The sequence below is a fragment of the Carassius auratus genome, chromosome 5 (assembly GCF_003368295.1).
Source record: "Carassius auratus strain Wakin chromosome 5, ASM336829v1, whole genome shotgun sequence".
Lineage (NCBI taxonomy): Eukaryota > Metazoa > Chordata > Actinopteri > Cypriniformes > Cyprinidae > Carassius > Carassius auratus.
This window is the reverse complement of record NC_039247.1, coordinates 20,231,888-20,250,724: the sequence shown is the minus strand read 5'-3', so window position 1 is coordinate 20,250,724 and position 18,837 is coordinate 20,231,888. Positions and strand designations below refer to the sequence as shown.

The 18,837-nt window shown below is 36.8% G+C and overlaps 1 protein-coding gene and 1 long non-coding RNA gene across 4 annotated transcripts; one reads left to right on the top strand and one right to left on the bottom strand.

The window, feature by feature from the left end:
* Positions 1-805: 805 nt before the first annotated feature.
* LOC113080278 (uncharacterized) lies at positions 806-2,993 on the bottom strand. The gene is made up of 2 exons (XR_003281829.1): positions 2,661-2,993; positions 806-2,567 (listed from the first exon to the last, which is right to left on the bottom strand). It is a non-coding gene; the product is annotated as an uncharacterized LOC113080278 (long non-coding RNA).
* Positions 2,994-7,936: 4,943 nt separating this feature from the next.
* LOC113080248 (SET domain-containing protein 5-like) lies at positions 7,937-18,214 on the top strand. Of its 3 annotated transcripts, none has more exons than XM_026252457.1 (9): positions 7,937-10,280; positions 10,378-10,507; positions 10,707-10,869; positions 10,956-11,148; positions 11,379-11,474; positions 11,930-12,037; positions 12,528-12,623; positions 15,468-15,575; positions 16,063-18,214. In XM_026252457.1, exons 1-9 carry the CDS (start codon positions 10,269-10,271, stop codon positions 16,216-16,218), a joined length of 1,062 nt encoding a protein of 353 aa, XP_026108242.1. In that variant the 5' UTR covers positions 7,937-10,268; the 3' UTR covers positions 16,219-18,214. The 3 variants fall into 3 exon arrangements, with proteins under 3 accessions (XP_026108242.1, XP_026108252.1, XP_026108247.1); XM_026252467.1 differs by having other exon boundaries at positions 7,938-9,243; XM_026252462.1 differs by having other exon boundaries at positions 7,938-10,059.
* The last annotated feature ends 623 nt before the right edge of the window (positions 18,215-18,837 follow it).

Below are 18,837 nucleotides of genomic sequence, written 5' to 3'. Positions count from 1 at the left end.
AATGTTAAACAACATGGCCTCTTAATCTTTAGTCTGAAGAAAGGAATGAGACAATCTTCCAAATTATTATGATTTTTGGAATTCACACTGGCTTCTTTCAATCAACCGATTAACAAATAAAAAATCTCCTGAGTTGCATGAATCAACTTGAACAGTAAATTTGAGTTTGCAAGGTATGTTGCTATTGTGGGATTAACTACTTTTCATGTGTTGCTAAAAATTGAGCTTAACTCTACAAGAAATAAAATAAAATAAAATTATGAAGTGATTAATCTGACTGAGAACCAAAAACGGCACCAAATGAATCACCGAATCATGTAGCTGAACTATATGCATCAAGGAATTTGACCATTAGAAATCTTGATTCTCTTCTAGCACAGGCTAAAAAAAATATTTCAGTACAAAAATAAGCACAGCTTTTAGGCTTTGAGGATATTTGTGTGCTTGACACCTGGGGGTGGTGAGATCTTTGAGTTATCTTAAGGCAATGTCATTATAGGCTCTTGGATTGACCATTCAGCTTGCCCTGCATCACATGTCACCAGGACACTGACTGCTGATTGGCTTAACCTCAGCATGGCCCAAGACAGACCTGGGATGAAATGGGCTTTACACACACACACACACACACACACATTAATTTCAGAGCACTAATTGTGTTACTCCTCCCTCATGCTTATCTTGAATAATAACCCTGTCTCAGACACATGATTCCATATCAGCGCATGGGTTTGTCACCCATCAGCGCTCCGCGTGATTTGAAACTTTCCAACCCTGTTGTACACAGTACAGTGAGTTCCTAGGATGAGATACTGTCAGTTTATTGCATTGTACAGCAAGATATTCCTCCTGTATGAACCTCAACAACACAGGAAATAATCCTTAAGTGAGATTAACAAACTATAGGCAAGAACATAAAATGAAAAGAGTCAACATTATGCTTTTGTTTCATAAAATTTGGTTCCATTAATAAGTTGGTAATACTACGTACATTTAGAAAGTCATTTACAAAGCATTTTTTCCCCGTAAATCTTTCAACATCTGTAGATCAATCTCAAAATAAAATCAGAAAGTTTATTGTTCTTGCTGTCATGAGCAAAGAATTTCACAGCAGTAAACTACATAAAAGTGCTCGAAGCAGAACTGCAGCAGCAAAGTTGTAGTGGCAGGCAACTAATGCAGTGAATTCTTTACTTTGCACCTTACATGCATCAAACCAGGCGTTCTGAACTCAAGTATTAGTATGGAAAGACTATGATGGGATTATATATATATATATATATATATATATATATAAAAAAAATCAGATTGTTTAGTGCAAACAATGTTACAGAAAATATATTTAACACGTTATGATGCATACTTAAACAAACAGTGGTGTTTTACATGTGCATTTAATTTCTCATCTAAAAAAAAATCATAATCTTGAGGCCTTTTTTAAAGGGATAGTTCACTTAAAAAATACAAATAATTTACTGAAGTTGTTCCAAACCTGAATGACTTTCACAAGAACACAAACATTTTAAAGAATGTTGGTTCATTGGTAACACTGACTTCCACTGCATGGTGAAAAACATTTTCTCATAACATTTTCTTTTTTGTTTGACAGAAGAAAGTCGTTATATTTGGATATATAAAGGATGAGTAAAATGCTCATTTTTGCATGAACTATCCATTTAAGACTAGTGATAGTTAAAAAGAAAATGTGCTAAATTTATTAACTCAAAAAGTGACAAAACATAATAAAATAAACTGAAACTCCAAACTCAATCCCCCTTCTTTCATAAGCATAGATGGCACAACTCAAATCGTATAGATGGAATCCCAACAGGTAATGATGAACCAATTCTTTAAGAAGTCGCAAATAAATTGAAACAAATTTAAAACAAGAAAAAAAAAAATGACAAGAAAAGAAAAACAAGACAGAGGCAATTACGGTTCAATAATAGTCATTGCCAACTTTTCACATCTACCTAAATACCCTCTCTGCTTGAATATTGTCTTACACAAGCACTTCCCAATAAAATGTACACTTTGCCTAAAGCAACATTTATGAATTACAATAATCAAAATGCCTTCATATGTAAATAATCTTAAACATTTTAGATACAAACTGTACAAAAGATCTTCAGACTTAAGTTCCTGATGACATCTTGATCATCAGGGCTAGAAAATGGTCTTCCTAAAACAAATGGCCAGTGAGAAAGCTCCATACAGCTGAGAAGATGCATCTATGCTGTATCTCTCATCAAGACCACAGTCAGACCTCAAACTCTGATCAAATATTTACAAAAATGTAAATTATTTAAATAAAACCAGAGCCGCAGCTCATTTGCGGAAACACAAGTCAGGCCTTCTGAAGATGAACAGGCTGTGCTGGTTATTCTAGTGTGTTTGCACTCTTCAAAGGTGCTTTTACAGGCTTCGTACCATTTTTGGTGTTTGGCTGTTGTTTGGTCTGTATGGATACGGGTTGAAAAGGTTTCTGAAGAGTGTCAAGAGCACTTGTGAATAAAGCGTTTCTTCATTTGAGACAGAAAGCAAACTGGGAATGTAGATTAAACAAGCTGGAGAAAGAGAAAACCAGATTTTGAATAAATGTACAATGCGATGTGATTTATAGGTGAGAAACAGTCGCTTTTTTTAGCGGTGCGAGTTACCTGGTGTTGCTCAGAAGAGAATAACCTCATCACTGGTCTTCTCTTGAACATATGAGGTGAAGCGTTTCAGGAATTTGGGGTATTCTCTCTTGGCTACAGCTCGCAGGACTGATGCAGGAACCCAACCACCAGGATTTACTTAAGGATTACACGGACACAGTATTAATGCAACACATTTTATATCACGTGTACAAAACAAAGATTGCAAAACTCAAATTATTTTTAAACAGCCCATCCCCCCTAAAATATATATAAATAAACGGAAAATGTATAACAATTTATTATCTTTTAAGTACAAACTAGCATTGATAGTAAGTTTTGTGGTCGCGGAGACAATTTAATATATATATATATATATACACACAGTGGGGCTCGAAAGTTTGGGAACCCCTTCACAACTATTTAAAAAGATTCAAACATTCACTGATGCTCCAGAAGGAAACAAGATGCATTAAGAGCTGGGGGGTGAAAACTTTTGAACACGATGAAGATGGCCAAATTTTTCTTATTTTGTTGAAATATTTTTTTTTTCCATTTAGTTCTGCCCTTCGTAAGCAACAGAAGATACTTGTATGTTTCCCGGTACACAAATTAAGTACAATTTACCTTGAACTTCAAATTCCACAAGTTTTCACCCCCCAGGTCTTAATGCATCTTGTTTCCTTCTGGAGCATCAGTGAACGTTTGAATCTTTTTAAATAGTTGTGTTTGAGTCCCTCAAATGTCCTCAGTGTGATAAGATGCATCTCAAAATCATACAGTCACTGCAGGAAAGGGTTCAAATATGCAAAGATGCTGGAAAACTGAAGAATCTGCAGGACCTTAAAGATTTTTCTGAAGAACGCTGCTCAGTTTAACTGTTCAGAACAAACAAGGGACTCATGCACAACCATCACAAAACAGAAAGACAGTCGAGGATCATCAGGTAACAGCACACAGTATTAAGAACCAAGGGTTCCCAAACTTTTGAATGGGGTTATTTTAATAACTTCAGCAATTTTTTGTCTTGTGGACTAAATGTTAATATCTTTTATGTACAATATCTTACTCAAGACAGAACTAAATAAAATATAACATGCATTTAGTATGATCTCTCTCATTTTTTGAAAATTACTCAAATTTTCACAGATTCTGCAAGGGGTGCCCAAACTTTCGAGCCCCACTGTGTGTGTGTGTGTGTGTGTGTGTGTGCGTTTACATTTGTGACATATCAGGACAAAATTATGAATACACACCAACAAAGTCAGGACATGGGTAGATGTCAGGACGAAAATCAATGTCCTCATTTTTCTGAGCATACTACAGTGTTCTACAGCCTCAAATATATAGCTGGAGCAAAAATCTCTGTAGGCCAAAATTGTCACAATTTTTTGAAATCATCTGTGTAAGTGTGTATCACATTTTTGCTCACTCACTGATACGCCAACTATGGGACGTGTGAGGTACTGCGCTAAACGTTTACACACACCGGAAGTGACATCAACATTTCACCTAATAAAAAATCAGTTAGGAAATCGAAATACCTCACTATCTTGCCAGTGGTTGAATATAAATATATAGTGCGTCTGCCAGCACTAACACCAGAGTAACACAGTAAACAGTTCTAAAGAAATACAATTATCTGACTTGATATTTGGATGAATGTTGTTACAAGCTAGCTCACGTTAGCAGACTTTTGCTAGCTCAAGAGTCTCTACACAAGCTGGCTAAATGCATAGCTAACCACATCCACTGAGCCAGTTATGTATCGGGGTGGGCGATCTGGCGATTTTATATCATGAACGATCTTGAAGACGTCCACAATCTACTTTTCAAGCGAATAGTAGAAATCGCGATCTTTTTTGTCCTCGTAATAGCGGGACTTTTATTTTGAAGGCGCGGAGACCGCCTGATCACACAGCTCACAGCCTTTGTGTTTAATAGTGTACGGTCTCTGTTTAATAGTCAAATCATATACATTATTAGATAAATCTGTCAACATTTAATTTCACATACCTTGCAGATATAATCGAAAGCAGCTGTCAGATATTCTGAAGTGTGCATTAGTAGCCTGTATGAAGGTGATTACTGTGAGTGACGTACAGTCCGAGTGAATTAGTTCAGCTTCCCTAAACACGATCCACAAACTCAACCCTTGATCTAAACTAAGCGCTATATTCATTGTGTGCTGAATCTAAATCTAGTCTTGCCTCGTCTGTATTCGAAAAAAAAAAACGTGTTTCCCAGTGCTTACAAACTTACTGAATGTCCTAGTTGGCTTTTATTCGATTATAATTTTTTAAAAACAATTTCTTTATATGTGAAAAATACTATATTATTAATATTATGGATGCAGAATCAAAAAGTTAGAAAGTTACAACCTAAAATAAGTATTATATATATATATATATATATATATATATATATATATATATATATATATATATATATAAATGTGTGTGTGTATGTATGTGTATATATATATATATATATATATATATATATATATATATATATATATATATATATACACACACACACACAGTGGCTTGCAAATGTATTCAAAATGTACCCCCTTGATGTTTCCACGTTATGTTCCTGCCTTATGTAAAACTGCTTTAAATTACTTTTTTCCATATCAATCTTTTTTTAAAAAAACATAGTTAAGTACATAAAAACATAAATAGACTAAATACAAAACCGATTCCAAAAAAGTTGGGACACTGTACAAATTGTAGTAAAAAAGGATGGAATAATTGACAAATCTCAAACTTAAGAATATAGATAACATATCAAATGATGAAAGTGAGACATTTTGAAATGTCATGCCAAATATTGGCTCATTTTGGAATTCATGAGAGCTACACATTCCAAAAAAGTTGGGACAACATATGCTCCCATCCAGACGTCGTCTCTTTAAGGAAGGACCTTGCATTTTCCAACATGACAATGCCAGACCACATACTGCATCAATTACAACATAATGGCTGCGTAGAAGAAGGATCCGGGTACTGAAATGACCAGCTTGCAGTCCAGATCTTTCACCTATAGAAAACATTTAGTGCATCATAAAGAGGAAGATGCGACAAAGAAGACCTAAGACTAGAAGCCTGTATTAGACAAGAATGGGACACATTCCTATTCCTAAACTTGAGCAACTTGTCTCCTCAGTCCCCAGACGTTTGCAGACTGTTATAAAAAGAAGAGGGGATGCCACACAGTGTAAACATGGCCTTGTCCCAACTTTTTTGAGACGTGTTGATGCCATGAAATTTAAAATCTTTTCCCCTTAAAATTATACATTTTCTCAGTTTAAACATTTTATATGTCATATATGTTGTATTCTGAATAAAATATTGAAATTTGAAACTTCACATCATTGCATTCTGTTTTTATTCACAATTTGTACAGTATCCCAACTTTTTTGGAATTGAAATTTTGTGGTTTGTTTTTAGCTGGAACACTTTTACAGCCTCAAGTCTTTTTTTATTAAATGCAACAAGCTTTTCTCATCATCATTTGGCAGTTATCTGTTATTCTTCACCTCTCAAGCTCTGTCAGGTTGGATGAGGGCAGATGCAGATTTTCAGGTTTCTCCAGAAATGTTTGATTGGGATTAATCCCAGGCTCTGGCTGGCTACTCAAGCACATTCACAGAGTTGTCTATAAGTGAACGATCTGTCAAGTCTGAGCTTCTGGATTCTCTGGACTAGGCTTTCATTAAGGCTATCTCTATACAGTATTGTTCAAAATAATAGCAGTACAATGTGACTAACCAGAATAATCAAGGTTTTTCGTATATTTTTTTTATTGCTACGTGGCAAACAAGTTACCAGTAGGTTCAGTAGATTGTCAGAAAACAAATGAGACCCAGCATTCATGATATGCACGCTCTTAAGGCTGTGCAATTGGGCAATTAGTTGAATTAGTTGAAAGGGGTGTGTTCAAAAAAATAGCAGTGTGGCATTCAATCACTGAGGTCATCAATTTTGTGAAGAAACAGGTGTGAATCAGGTGGCCCCTATTTAAGGATGAAGCCAACACTTGTTGAACATGCATTTGAAAGCTGAGGAAAATGGGTCGTTCAAGCCTTTGTCAGAAGAACAGCGTACTTTGATTAAAAAGTTGATTAGAGAGGGGAAAACCTATAAAGAGGTGCAAAAAATGATAGGCTGTTCAGCTAAAATGATCTCCAATGCCTTAAAATGGAGAGCAAAACCAGAGAGACGTGGAAGAAAACGGAAGACAACCATCAAAATGGATAGAAGAATAACCAGAATGGCAAAGGCTCAGCCAATGATCACCTCCAGGATGATCAAAGACAGTCTGGAGTTACCTGTAAGTACTGTGACAGTTAGAAGACGTCTGTGTGAAGCTAATCTATTTTCAAGAATCCCCCGCAAAGTCCCTCTGTTAAAAAAAAGGCATGTGCAGAAGAGGTTACAATTTGCCAAAGAACACATCAACTGGCCTAAAGAGAAATGGAGGAACATTTTGTGGACTGATGAGAGTAAAATTGTTCTTTTTGGGTCCAAGGGCCACAGGCAGTTTGTGAGACGACCCCCAAACTCTGAATTCAAGCCACAGTACACAGTGAAGACAGTGAAGCATGGAGGTGCAAGCATCATGATATGGGCATGTTTCTCCTACTATGGTGTTGGGCCTATTTATCACATACCAGGGATCATGGATCAGTTTGCATATGTTAAAATACTTGAAGAGGTCATGTTGCCCTATGCTGAAGAGGACATGCCCTTGAAATGGTTGTTTCAACAAGACAATGACCCAAAACACACTAGTAAACGGGCAAAGTCTTGGTTCCAAACCAACAAAATTAATGTTATGGAGTGGCCAGCCCAATCTCCAGACCTTAATCCAATTGAGAACTTGTGGGGTGATATCAAAAATGCTGTTTCTGAAGCAAAACCAAGAAATGTGAATGAATTGTGGAATGTTGTTAAAGAATCATGGAGTGGAATAACAGCTGAGAGGTGCCACAAGTTGGTTGACTCCATGCCACACAGATGTCAAGCAGTTTTAAAAAACTGTGGTCATACAACTAAATATTAGTTTAGTGATTCACAGGATTGCTAAATCCCAGAAAAAAAAAATGTTTGTACAAAATAGTTTTGAGTTTGTACAGTCAAAGGTAGACACTGCTATTTTTTTGAACACACCCCTTTCAACTAATTGCCCAATTGCACAGCCTTAAGAGCGTGCATATCATGAATGCTGGGTCTTGTTTGTTTTCTGACAATCTACTGAACCTACTGGTAACTTGTTTGCCACGTAGCAATAAAAAATATACTAAAAACCTTGATTATTCTGGTTAGTCACATTGTACTGCTATTATTTTGAACAATACTGTATATTTTGCTGCACTGAGTGTTTCAACTACTCTGACGAGTCCTTCAGTCCCTGCTGCTGAAAAACAGCCCAAAACACAAGTCTGCTACCAGCACACTTTACTCTGTTGAGATACTGCAGGTGATGAGCAGAGCTGGTTTCCTTCAAACAAGACACTTAGAATCTGTAGGGTGTTCTTCTGAAACATACCACTATCTCCCTGGTCTTCACTTAGCAAGTTTGAACCTGCTACCTATTGATCTGAAATTTAATAATCGTACAGTGAATTATACCTTATTCCATTAGCCAGACATAATGTTTAGACTGTAGCTGAAGATCAACGGAAGATGAGTTGAGTATAATACAGATCTTCTTTTCAGCCCTGACCTGGCCCTCCGATGATGTCCACATACTTTTAAAATAATCTACTTTTAAAAGTAAAAAACTTTTTACTTCAGTGATATGCTTACAGGTTATACATGCTTACTTAACGATAAGCCTCTGCACCATACTTGCCCCACAAACAGGCCTTGAAGGAGTAGTTCACTTTAAAATGAAGATTAGCCCATTATTTACTCTCCCTCAAGTCATCCAAGGTGTATGTGACTTTCTTGTTGATTGCAATTCACTCCCATTATAAAGCTCAGAAACATCATGGTGTTAATTAATATAACTCTTAATGTATTGGTCTGGAAGAAGAAAGTCACATACACCTAGGATGACTTGAGGGAGAGTAAATAATGGGCTAATCTTCATTTTAAAGTGAACTAATTATTTAATAGGCCTTTAAGCTACATGAAGTATAAAGTGATAGTAACTACTCAATTAGATCAGTTATAGTGCTAGGAGTACTAGCCCATGCACACGTGTAGAATACATATTTGATCAACAGTCATTAATTAATTAAATGTATTAATATTATTATAAGGCATTTCTGGTAATTAAAAGTCCATTAATTGGAGAAAACATTGATATTAAAGCACATGGTTGCCGACACAGTTTTAGAGTTTTTTATTTTATTTTGTAATGCTGGTGAATAATTATACAAATTGCAGTGAAGTTTGCTGTTCTAGACTCACATGGAGTATGGGTTGGGGAAAAAACTGACGGGAACGTTTTTAATATATTTTATAAGGAAAAATAATTTCATTTGTGAAAAAGTTGAGTGACGTAATTTAACCCGGGAAAACATTTTTTTTGGCGGGAGCCGTGACGAGTTGAGTTCGTCATTCGCGCGAGGAGACAGATCGTCAGAGAGGTAAGTTCACTAGCTTGTTTTATAAACTCTTATCTTTTCAAATTGTGAAACTTTGACCAAATAAACAAATGATTGATAGCTACCTAGATATACAGACCAGCAAATGACTACATCTGGTGCTCGCCTATAGTATGAAGACGACGAGTAACGAACGTTATTTAGGTGAGCTAAATTAGCGTTAGACCGAAGCCAATCGTTAGGCCTGTCATAAACAATATTATTGTCATTTTAAGACAATTTTGTGCCACTTAGTATTTAATCATAATATAAAAGCATAATAATAAAATTAGGCATAACGTTATACACTTTAAAAAGACAACAACCATTTAATTATTTTGATAAGTGGTGTCAAAAAAACACTGAATGAAAAAAAAAACTTAAATAAAGAGTAAATAATCATTGTAAAATAATAATACTAATAAAAAAGCGCAAAGTACGTTACAAGTAGAGAAGAGAAAAGGTGCACACTATTGCTGAGTTAAGTTAGCGGGCAGATGTGTGTCTGAACGAGCCTCAGCGAGACTGATCTGATAATAAAACAGGTTTTTTATGTGCACCATTTTGCGCTGTGACGTATTAACTTGCTCAAGAACAGTGGATTGCGGCTTTGAAATCGAGCGCATTTAGATTTGTTCTGTAACGTTAGTTGTCATGAAAACACGATGGCGTGTTCTTCAGCTTCTGTAGGGCGCTGTGTGTTTGAAGGAGAACACAACACCACAGCGCGATCTGCGAGATGTGCTGCCACTCATTATCATATAAACATACTGGGCGAAGGATTGCGTCACCAGACGGTTTTGAGGTCATGTAGATATTGTGAGTTATGTCGATATATTATTGATTATTGCGACAGGCCTAATGCTCGCTAGTTGCAGATAATTTGAGAAAAATCGATTCTCAAAAATGTCGACAGAACAACCGCATGCCTTTTTCAACATTTATAACCCTACTAAATTTTGATTAATATGTATTCTTTAGTCAATTTTTTATTTGAGAAATACATGTTTCGTGTGTAATTAGCAAGCATGATCAAGTTGGTAAGTGAGTGTAAAGCTGACTGGAAAGTAATGCAATCAAGATTGAAATATTAGTGACTGAGTTTTTGATAATTTGCTTTCTAACTATCCTTTCCAGAATTTAAATGTATTACTGCATGTCATGTCTAAACGGAAGCGATTTAGTCCTGTGGAGGATGCCACTGCACACATTCTGTCTGGCAAAGACAAACCATGCCTTGAGGAGAGATTCATTAACTCTCATAAAGGTTAGTAACCGTATTTCAGTGCTTCTTCAATCAGAGCAGCTTTTCACATAAATTTAAACTGAACCGATTATGGAAGTTTGCATGTCCTGTAATTAATGTGTGCATGCCCTTTAAAGGCTAGGTCAATTGAATAAAGAACAACTTAATTTCTACAGAGACACTTAATATTCAAGACGTGCCATCTCTGTCTTTATCATAGGTAGAGGTGTGTTTGCTAGCATGTCCATTGACAAAGGATGCTTCATTCTTGAATACCGTGGAGAGTTACTTTCCCAAGAGGAGAGCCAAACAAGACAGAATAGATACAATGAAACAGAAAATACCTTCTTGTTTGAGTTTGATTGGAATGGAAGGCAATGGTGGTAGGTTTTGGGAACCATTTTTTCAGACTATTTTTGACTTATTGGAAACAAATTTCATGTTTTTTTTTTTCTCTCTCCCATTTTAGCATTGATGCCTCAAAAGAAGATGGTTCACTTGGGAGACTAGTGAACGATAATAACAAGACTCCTAACTGTAAAGTGAAAAAAATTAGTGTTGAAGGTAAACCACATCTGTGTTTGTTTTCGGTTAAGGCCATAGCTTCAGGTGAAGAATTAACATACAACTATGGAGATTCAGACTGGCCATGGCGTACTCAGGTAATCAGGTCTCTATTTAGTTTGTGTTGGTATTGTGGAGTTATGTGTTAATTGACATTCTGCGTTTTATTACCTGATGAACAGGACAGAACAACGTAAACAATCTCTGGACTGTCTATTAAATAAAAATAATGCAGTATTGACACAGCATTGCACAGTGCAGTCATACACACTTTTTTTTTTTGTTCAAAATGGCCTTCAAATGTTCAGAGCATGTTCTCTCTTTACAGTTGAACCAAGCAGTCCCTCACAATGAGGAGAACATACCATCAGAAGACAGTACACATTTTCCTGACAAAATAAACTGTCCCAAGCCAGCTGAACAGGTATTTTTGGTTTAAGTCCAGCTCTTCATCTTCTGATAAGGTGCCATGGGCATATTGATCCATTTAGATCCACAGTAGAATTCAAATCTAATCTATTTTAGTATTGATTAATAGACCTATTTTTAACATAATGATGTCCTCATTTTTAAACTGTGACGTTGTTTGAGGATTCCATGAGTGTGTGATGAGAGTCTGTCCACTGTACTGACATTGATGTGTTGTGAAACTTGCCGTGTGTGTGTGTGGATGTCCTGATGTTTCTCCAGTGTGAAATATATATAGTGTGTTTGTCTTAATTATGGATGATTGGTGTGGAATCAGATGGAATGTGTTTTGTATGCTTTCGCACGTTACAGCGATGACTGTAACGAGAGTTACAGATCCATTTGCTGTTGAATATCTTTGTAATTGCTTGTTTCTGCCTTGATCTAATGTGTATGTTCTTATTGAATCAGATTGGGAGTTATTTGTCTGAACCCAGGCCTTCAAATAGTGGTCAATCCACCGACCACAACAGTGACCATTCATCCACAGCCTCTGACATGATGGAGAACCATTCTCAGGTTAGATCTCTTGCACTAAACCCCTGTCACATGGACCGATGGCAAAAAGCACTAACCAAATTGAGACAACCATTGGTTGCCCATAGCAACACCAATCACTGAACTCAACACTGTACAGCCAATCATCCCTACTCGATCTTAGCACTGTTTTGACTTGTACTTTATGCAACTGCATTATAGGCTTGCCGTGATAGACAGAGCTGACATTGATACTGTTGTTAAGCCGCAACACTGGTTATGTCACTTGCCCACCGTGGCACCCCCCCCCCCCACCGTCTTTTTATAGACGTTTCATAGTTTGTCCTCATTTTTAAACTGTGACGTTGTTTGAGGATTCCATGAGTGTGTGATGAGAGTCTGTCCACTGTACTGACATTGATGTGGTGTGAAACTAGCCATGTGTGTGTGTATGTGTGTGTGTGGATGTCCTGATGTTTCACCAGTGTGAAATAAACATAAATTCACTGTGGATTCTGTTCTCTCTTTACAGGTGAACCAAGCAGTCCCTCACAATGAGGAGAACATACCATCAGAAGAGGGTACACACCTTTCTGACAAAATAAACTGTCCCAAGCCAGCTGAACAGGTAGACATTTTTGGTTTAAGTCCAGCTCTTGATCTTCTGATAAGGCGTAACAGGCATTAGTAATGGGAATCTTTAGTCACCTCACAAGCAAATTCGAGAATAATTCTTGATCTACCCTTTTTCCCCCATATTAATTAATCAGTTTACTGACTTGAGAATCTTAAATTCCTTAAATTTACATAACCTAACATAAGCAATTAAGTAATTTTAAAAAGTATTACAAATTAAAAAATAAATAATTATTAAAACAGTCGTATGTTAAGTAGTTTTGGTCGATATGCCCATTTTTCAGATCGTCATATCGTCAGCCTGTGAGATCGACGAGTTTAATTGAACTGCTGCATCAGCCATACAGCGCTCCGGACCGCACGTTCATAACGAGACCAACGCACCACCACAGAAACAAGAATGAGATGCATTCTAACATAACTGTGGCATTTAAGTCAGTGAGGGCTCGTTTAAAAGAGTGCACATATATAGGCCGTTCAGATTACTTGTTAAAGTTGAATGAATTACCTTATATCTGCAGACGATGTGCATCTGTTTGAGGATGCAGACTCTGAAACGGCCAAAACTATGTATTTTGCATGCATCACATTATAGTGCGGTGTGCATGAAAATAACAACATGGCGGCAGAGCAAACTTATCATCCATAGTGCTTCTCACATAGTCCTTCTACCTCATCACCAGATAGTGTGTGTTATAAGTTAAGTGATCAGTCTTTAAGAGAAGGACTACGTGTGATCCACTATGAATGATAAGTTTCCTCTGCCGTCTTGTTATTATTTGTCTTTACTTTATTTGTAACGCCAAGAAAGTGTTAAGCTCTTATGTAAGAGAAGAGCGCGTTGCCGTGTACCAGCCATTAAATGTGTCGGACACCAACTCCTCGTTTTTTTTTTTCTCTTTCATTTCATGGATTTAGTGAGTTATCCGAGTCAAAGCGGACACCTTCTTCAGTGACTAACGTTACAGGCTCTAATCCGCTTTTGCATGTGCGCGTGTGTGTGTGTCATAGACTGTATAAAAGCAGGTGTGTGTCTGAAACGCAGTGCTGAAGTGAAATAGCTGGGCAGTTTGATAGCCGAATTATAATAGGCCACCTAATAAAAATAAATTTGGTTTTAATTATTGTTATTAATACATTAATAGGAGAATGAGCCTAATATCGTCTTGATTATCGACAGAGGAATCTGCTTACGATGATATCTCTGACTATCGTCGAAACACGATTCTATCGTTTATTGGCACAACCCTAATGTTTAGAATTTTAAACTAATATAGCTTCAAAACATAAATAACTAACATTTAATTATAATATTAATTTATCCGTGTAATCATGTCTAAAAATATATTAATTATGTCTACCAAGCTCTGATAATGTATGGAATATTATATTAACAGACTATCCAAATGTTAATAAAACAGCAGGCCTATACCTTCAGAAACACGGATGTGTCTGTCACTTTTTTATAGTATGGTTCACACAGAAACGAAATTAGTCATAATTTACCCAGGTTGTTCTAAACCTGCATACAGTTCTTTCTTCTGCTGAACACAAAAGATACTTTGAAGAATGTGTCTCAATCAAACAGCTGATGGTTGTAACTTCCAAAGTAAGGTAAAAAAAAAAAAAGAAAATGTCAAAAAAAAAACATTGGGCACCAGAACCGGTTTGGTTACCCACATTATTTACATTTTTTCTTTTATGTTAAACGGAAGAAAGACATTTTCAGGTTTAGGTTAACGTGTTGTGTAAACAATCTTTTTAACTTTTTTGGGTGAACTGTCCCTTTAATTCAGACAGTCCACCGTGATCAACTGAAATGCATCACTGCAAACCTTGCGTTCATCATTAGTTACTTGACAGACAAATTGATAACTTTCCCATTCAGCGCTCCATCTGGAGAGTCTTGTGTTAAGAGGGCAGATGTTAGCTTCTAGATGTGTTAAACTGCGCAGGTTTGTTGAACGCATGCTGCGCTCGTGTGAAAGGGCTTTAAAGGCGCGCGTTCTGGAGACTCCATCGCTATGGAAACAAAGATGCCAAAATCACATGCAAATGAGCTTTTCTAATAGCCTACTTTTATTTAAATGCATTTCTTTATAATTGCTCTTAGTATTGTAAACAGTGCAAACTAGTTATTTATTTATTCAAATGTGTTGGCCTGTGTAAAATACGGGACATATCGTGTCCCATATTGTTTTGATATGGGGTGCATAATTTTACCTTTAAATACGGGACGATTTTGTATTTTAAGGGACGGGTGGCAACCCTAATCACTGACTGTGTTTATATGAATTTTACGTCACAAAACCATTTTGATACGCAAGTGCATTAACCCAATTAGACTTGGTTGCGCACAGCTGCATGCACGAGCAGTCTTCACAAACAAAGCGCGCGTCAGCATTTGAAATGAAAAGTCATATTGAATGGGCATATTGATCCATTTAGATCCACAGTAGAATTCAAATCTAATCTATTTTAGTATTGATTAATAGACCTATTTTTAACATAATGATGTCCTCATTTTTAAACTGTGACGTTGTTTGAGGATTCCATGAGTGTGTGATGAGAGTCTGTCCACTGTACTGACATTGATGTGTTGTGAAACTTGCCGTGTGTGTGTGTGGATGTCCTGATGTTTCTCCAGTGTGAAATATATATAGTGTGTTTGTCTTAATTATGGATGATTGGTGTGGAATCAGATGGAATGTGTTTTGTATGCTTTCGCACGTTACAGCGATGACTGTAACGAGAGTTACAGATCCATTTGCTGTTGAATATCTTTGTAATTGCTTGTTTCTGCCTTGATCTAATGTGTATGTTCTTATTGAATCAGATTGGGAGTTATTTGTCTGAACCCAGGCCTTCAAATAGTGGTCAATCCACCGACCACAACAGTGACCATTCATCCACAGCCTCTGACATGATGGAGAACCATTCTCAGGTTAGATCTCTTGCACTAAACCCCTGTCACATGGACCGATGGCAAAAAGCACTAACCAAATTGAGACAACCATTGGTTGCCCATAGCAACACCAATCACTGAACTCAACACTGTACAGCCAATCATCCCTACTCGATCTTAGCACTGTTTTGACTTGTACTTTATGCAACTGCATTATAGGCTTGCCGTGATAGACAGAGCTGACATTGATACTGTTGTTAAGCCGCAACACTGGTTATGTCACTTGCCCACCGTGGCACCCCCCCCCACCGTCTTTTTATAGACGTTTCATAGTTTGTCCTCATTTTTAAACTGTGACGTTGTTTGAGGATTCCATGAGTGTGTGATGAGAGTCTGTCCACTGTACTGACATTGATGTGGTGTGAAACTAGCCATGTGTGTGTGTATGTGTGTGTGTGGATGTCCTGATGTTTCACCAGTGTGAAATAAACATAAATTCACTGTGGATTCTGTTCTCTCTTTACAGGTGAACCAAGCAGTCCCTCACAATGAGGAGAACATACCATCAGAAGAGGGTACACACCTTTCTGACAAAATAAACTGTCCCAAGCCAGCTGAACAGGTAGACATTTTTGGTTTAAGTCCAGCTCTTGATCTTCTGATAAGGCGTAACAGGCATTAGTAATGGGAATCTTTAGTCACCTCACAAGCAAATTCGAGAATAATTCTTGATCTACCCTTTTTCCCCCATATTAATTAATCAGTTTACTGACTTGAGAATCTTAAATTCCTTAAATTTACATAACCTAACATAAGCAATTAAGTAATTTTAAAAAGTATTACAAATTAAAAAATAAATAATTATTAAAACAGTCGTATGTTAAGTAGTTTTGGTCGATATGCCCATTTTTCAGATCGTCATATCGTCAGCCTGTGAGATCGACGAGTTTAATTGAACTGCTGCATCAGCCATACAGCGCTCCGGACCGCACGTTCATAACGAGACCAACGCACCACCACAGAAACAAGAATGAGATGCATTCTAACATAACTGTGGCATTTAAGTCAGTGAGGGCTCGTTTAAAAGAGTGCACATATATAGGCCGTTCAGATTACTTGTTAAAGTTGAATGAATTACCTTATATCTGCAGACGATGTGCATCTGTTTGAGGATGCAGACTCTGAAACGGCCAAAACTATGTATTTTGCATGCATCACATTATAGTGCGGTGTGCATGAAAATAACAACATGGCGGCAGAGCAAACTTATCATCCATAGTGCTTCTCACATAGTCCTTCTACCTCATCACCAGATAGTGTGTGTTATAAGTTAAGTGATCAGTCTTTAAGAGAAGGACTACGTGTGATCCACTATGAATGATAAGTTTCCTCTGCCGTCTTGTTATTATTTGTCTTTACTTTATTTGTAACGCCAAGAAAGTGTTAAGCTCTTATGTAAGAGAAGAGCGCGTTGCCGTGTACCAGCCATTAAATGTGTCGGACACCAACTCCTCGTTTTTTTTTTTCTCTTTCATTTCATGGATTTAGTGAGTTATCCGAGTCAAAGCGGACACCTTCTTCAGTGACTAACGTTACAGGCTCTAATCCGCTTTTGCATGTGCGCGTGTGTGTGTGTCATAGACTGTATAAAAGCAGGTGTGTGTCTGAAACGCAGTGCTGAAGTGAAATAGCTGGGCAGTTTGATAGCCGAATTATAATAGGCCACCTAATAAAAATAAATTTGGTTTTAATTATTGTTATTAATACATTAATAGGAGAATGAGCCTAATATCGTCTTGATTATCGACAGAGAAATCTGCTTACGATGATATCTCTGACTATCGTCGAAACACGATTCTATCGTTTATTGGCACAACCCTAATGTTTAGAATTTTAAACTAATATAGCTTCAAAACATAAATAACTAACATTTAATTATAATATTAATTTATCCGTGTAATCATGTCTAAAAATATATTAATTATGTCTACCAAGCTCTGATAATGTATGGAATATTATATTAACAGACTATCCAAATGTTAATAAAACAGCAGGCCTATACCTTCAGAAACACGGATGTGTCTGTCACTTTTTTATAGTATGGTTCACACAGAAACGAAATTAGTCATAATTTACCCAGGTTGTTCTAAACCTGCATACAGTTCTTTCTTCTGCTGAACACAAAAGATACTTTGAAGAATGTGTCTCAATCAAACAGCTGATGGTTGTAACTTCCAAAGTAAGGTAAAAAAAAAAAAAGAAAATGTCAAAAAAAAACATTGGGCACCAGAACCGGTTTGGTTACCCACATTATTTACATTTTTTCTTTTATGTTAAACGGAAGAAAGACATTTTCAGGTTTAGGTTAACGTGTTGTGTAAACAATCTTTTTAACTTTTTTGGGTGAACTGTCCCTTTAATTCAGACAGTCCACCGTGATCAACTGAAATGCATCACTGCAAACCTTGCGTTCATCATTAGTTACTTGACAGACAAATTGATAACTTTCCCATTCAGCGCTCCATCTGGAGAGTCTTGTGTTAAGAGGGCAGATGTTAGCTTCTAGATGTGTTAAACTGCGCAGGTTTGTTGAACGCATGCTGCGCTCGTGTGAAAGGGCTTTAAAGGCGCGCGTTCTGGAGACTCCATCGCTATGGAAACAAAGATGCCAAAATCACATGCAAAATGAGCTTTCTAATAGCCTACTTTTATTTAAATGCATTTCTTTATAATTGCTCTTAGTATTGTAAACAGTGCAAACTAGTTATTTATTTATTCAAATGTGTTGGCCTGTGTAAAATACGGGACATATCGTGTCCCATATTGTTTTGATATGGGGTGCATAATTTTACCTTTAAATACGGGACGATTTTGTATTTTAAGGGACGGGTGGCAACCCTAATCACTGACTGTGTTTATATGAATTTTACGTCACAAAACCATTTTGATACGCAAGTGCATTAACCCAATTAGACTTGGTTGCGCACAGCTGCATGCACGAGCAGTCTTCACAAACAAAGCGCGCGTCAGCATTTGAAATGAAAAGTCATATTGAATGGGCATATTGATCCATTTAGATCCACAGTAGAATTCAAATCTAATCTATTTTAGTATTGATTAATAGACCTATTTTTAACATAATGATGTCCTCATTTTTAAACTGTGACGTTGTTTGAGGATTCCATGAGTGTGTGATGAGAGTCTGTCCACTGTACTGACATTGATGTGTTGTGAAACTTGCCGTGTGTGTGTGTGGATGTCCTGATGTTTCTCCAGTGTGAAATATATATAGTGTGTTTAA

What these genes read in the sequence shown, in the direction of transcription:
- LOC113080248 (XM_026252457.1), top strand. An exon ending in TGGAATGGAAGGCAATGGTG is followed by an intron (nt 10,870 to 10,955) that starts GTAGGTTTTGGG and finishes CTCCCATTTTAG; the next exon opens with CATTGATGCCTCAAAAGAAG. An exon ending in TGATGGAGAACCATTCTCAG is followed by an intron (nt 15,576 to 16,062) that starts GTTAGATCTCTT and finishes CTCTCTTTACAG; the next exon opens with GTGAACCAAGCAGTCCCTCA.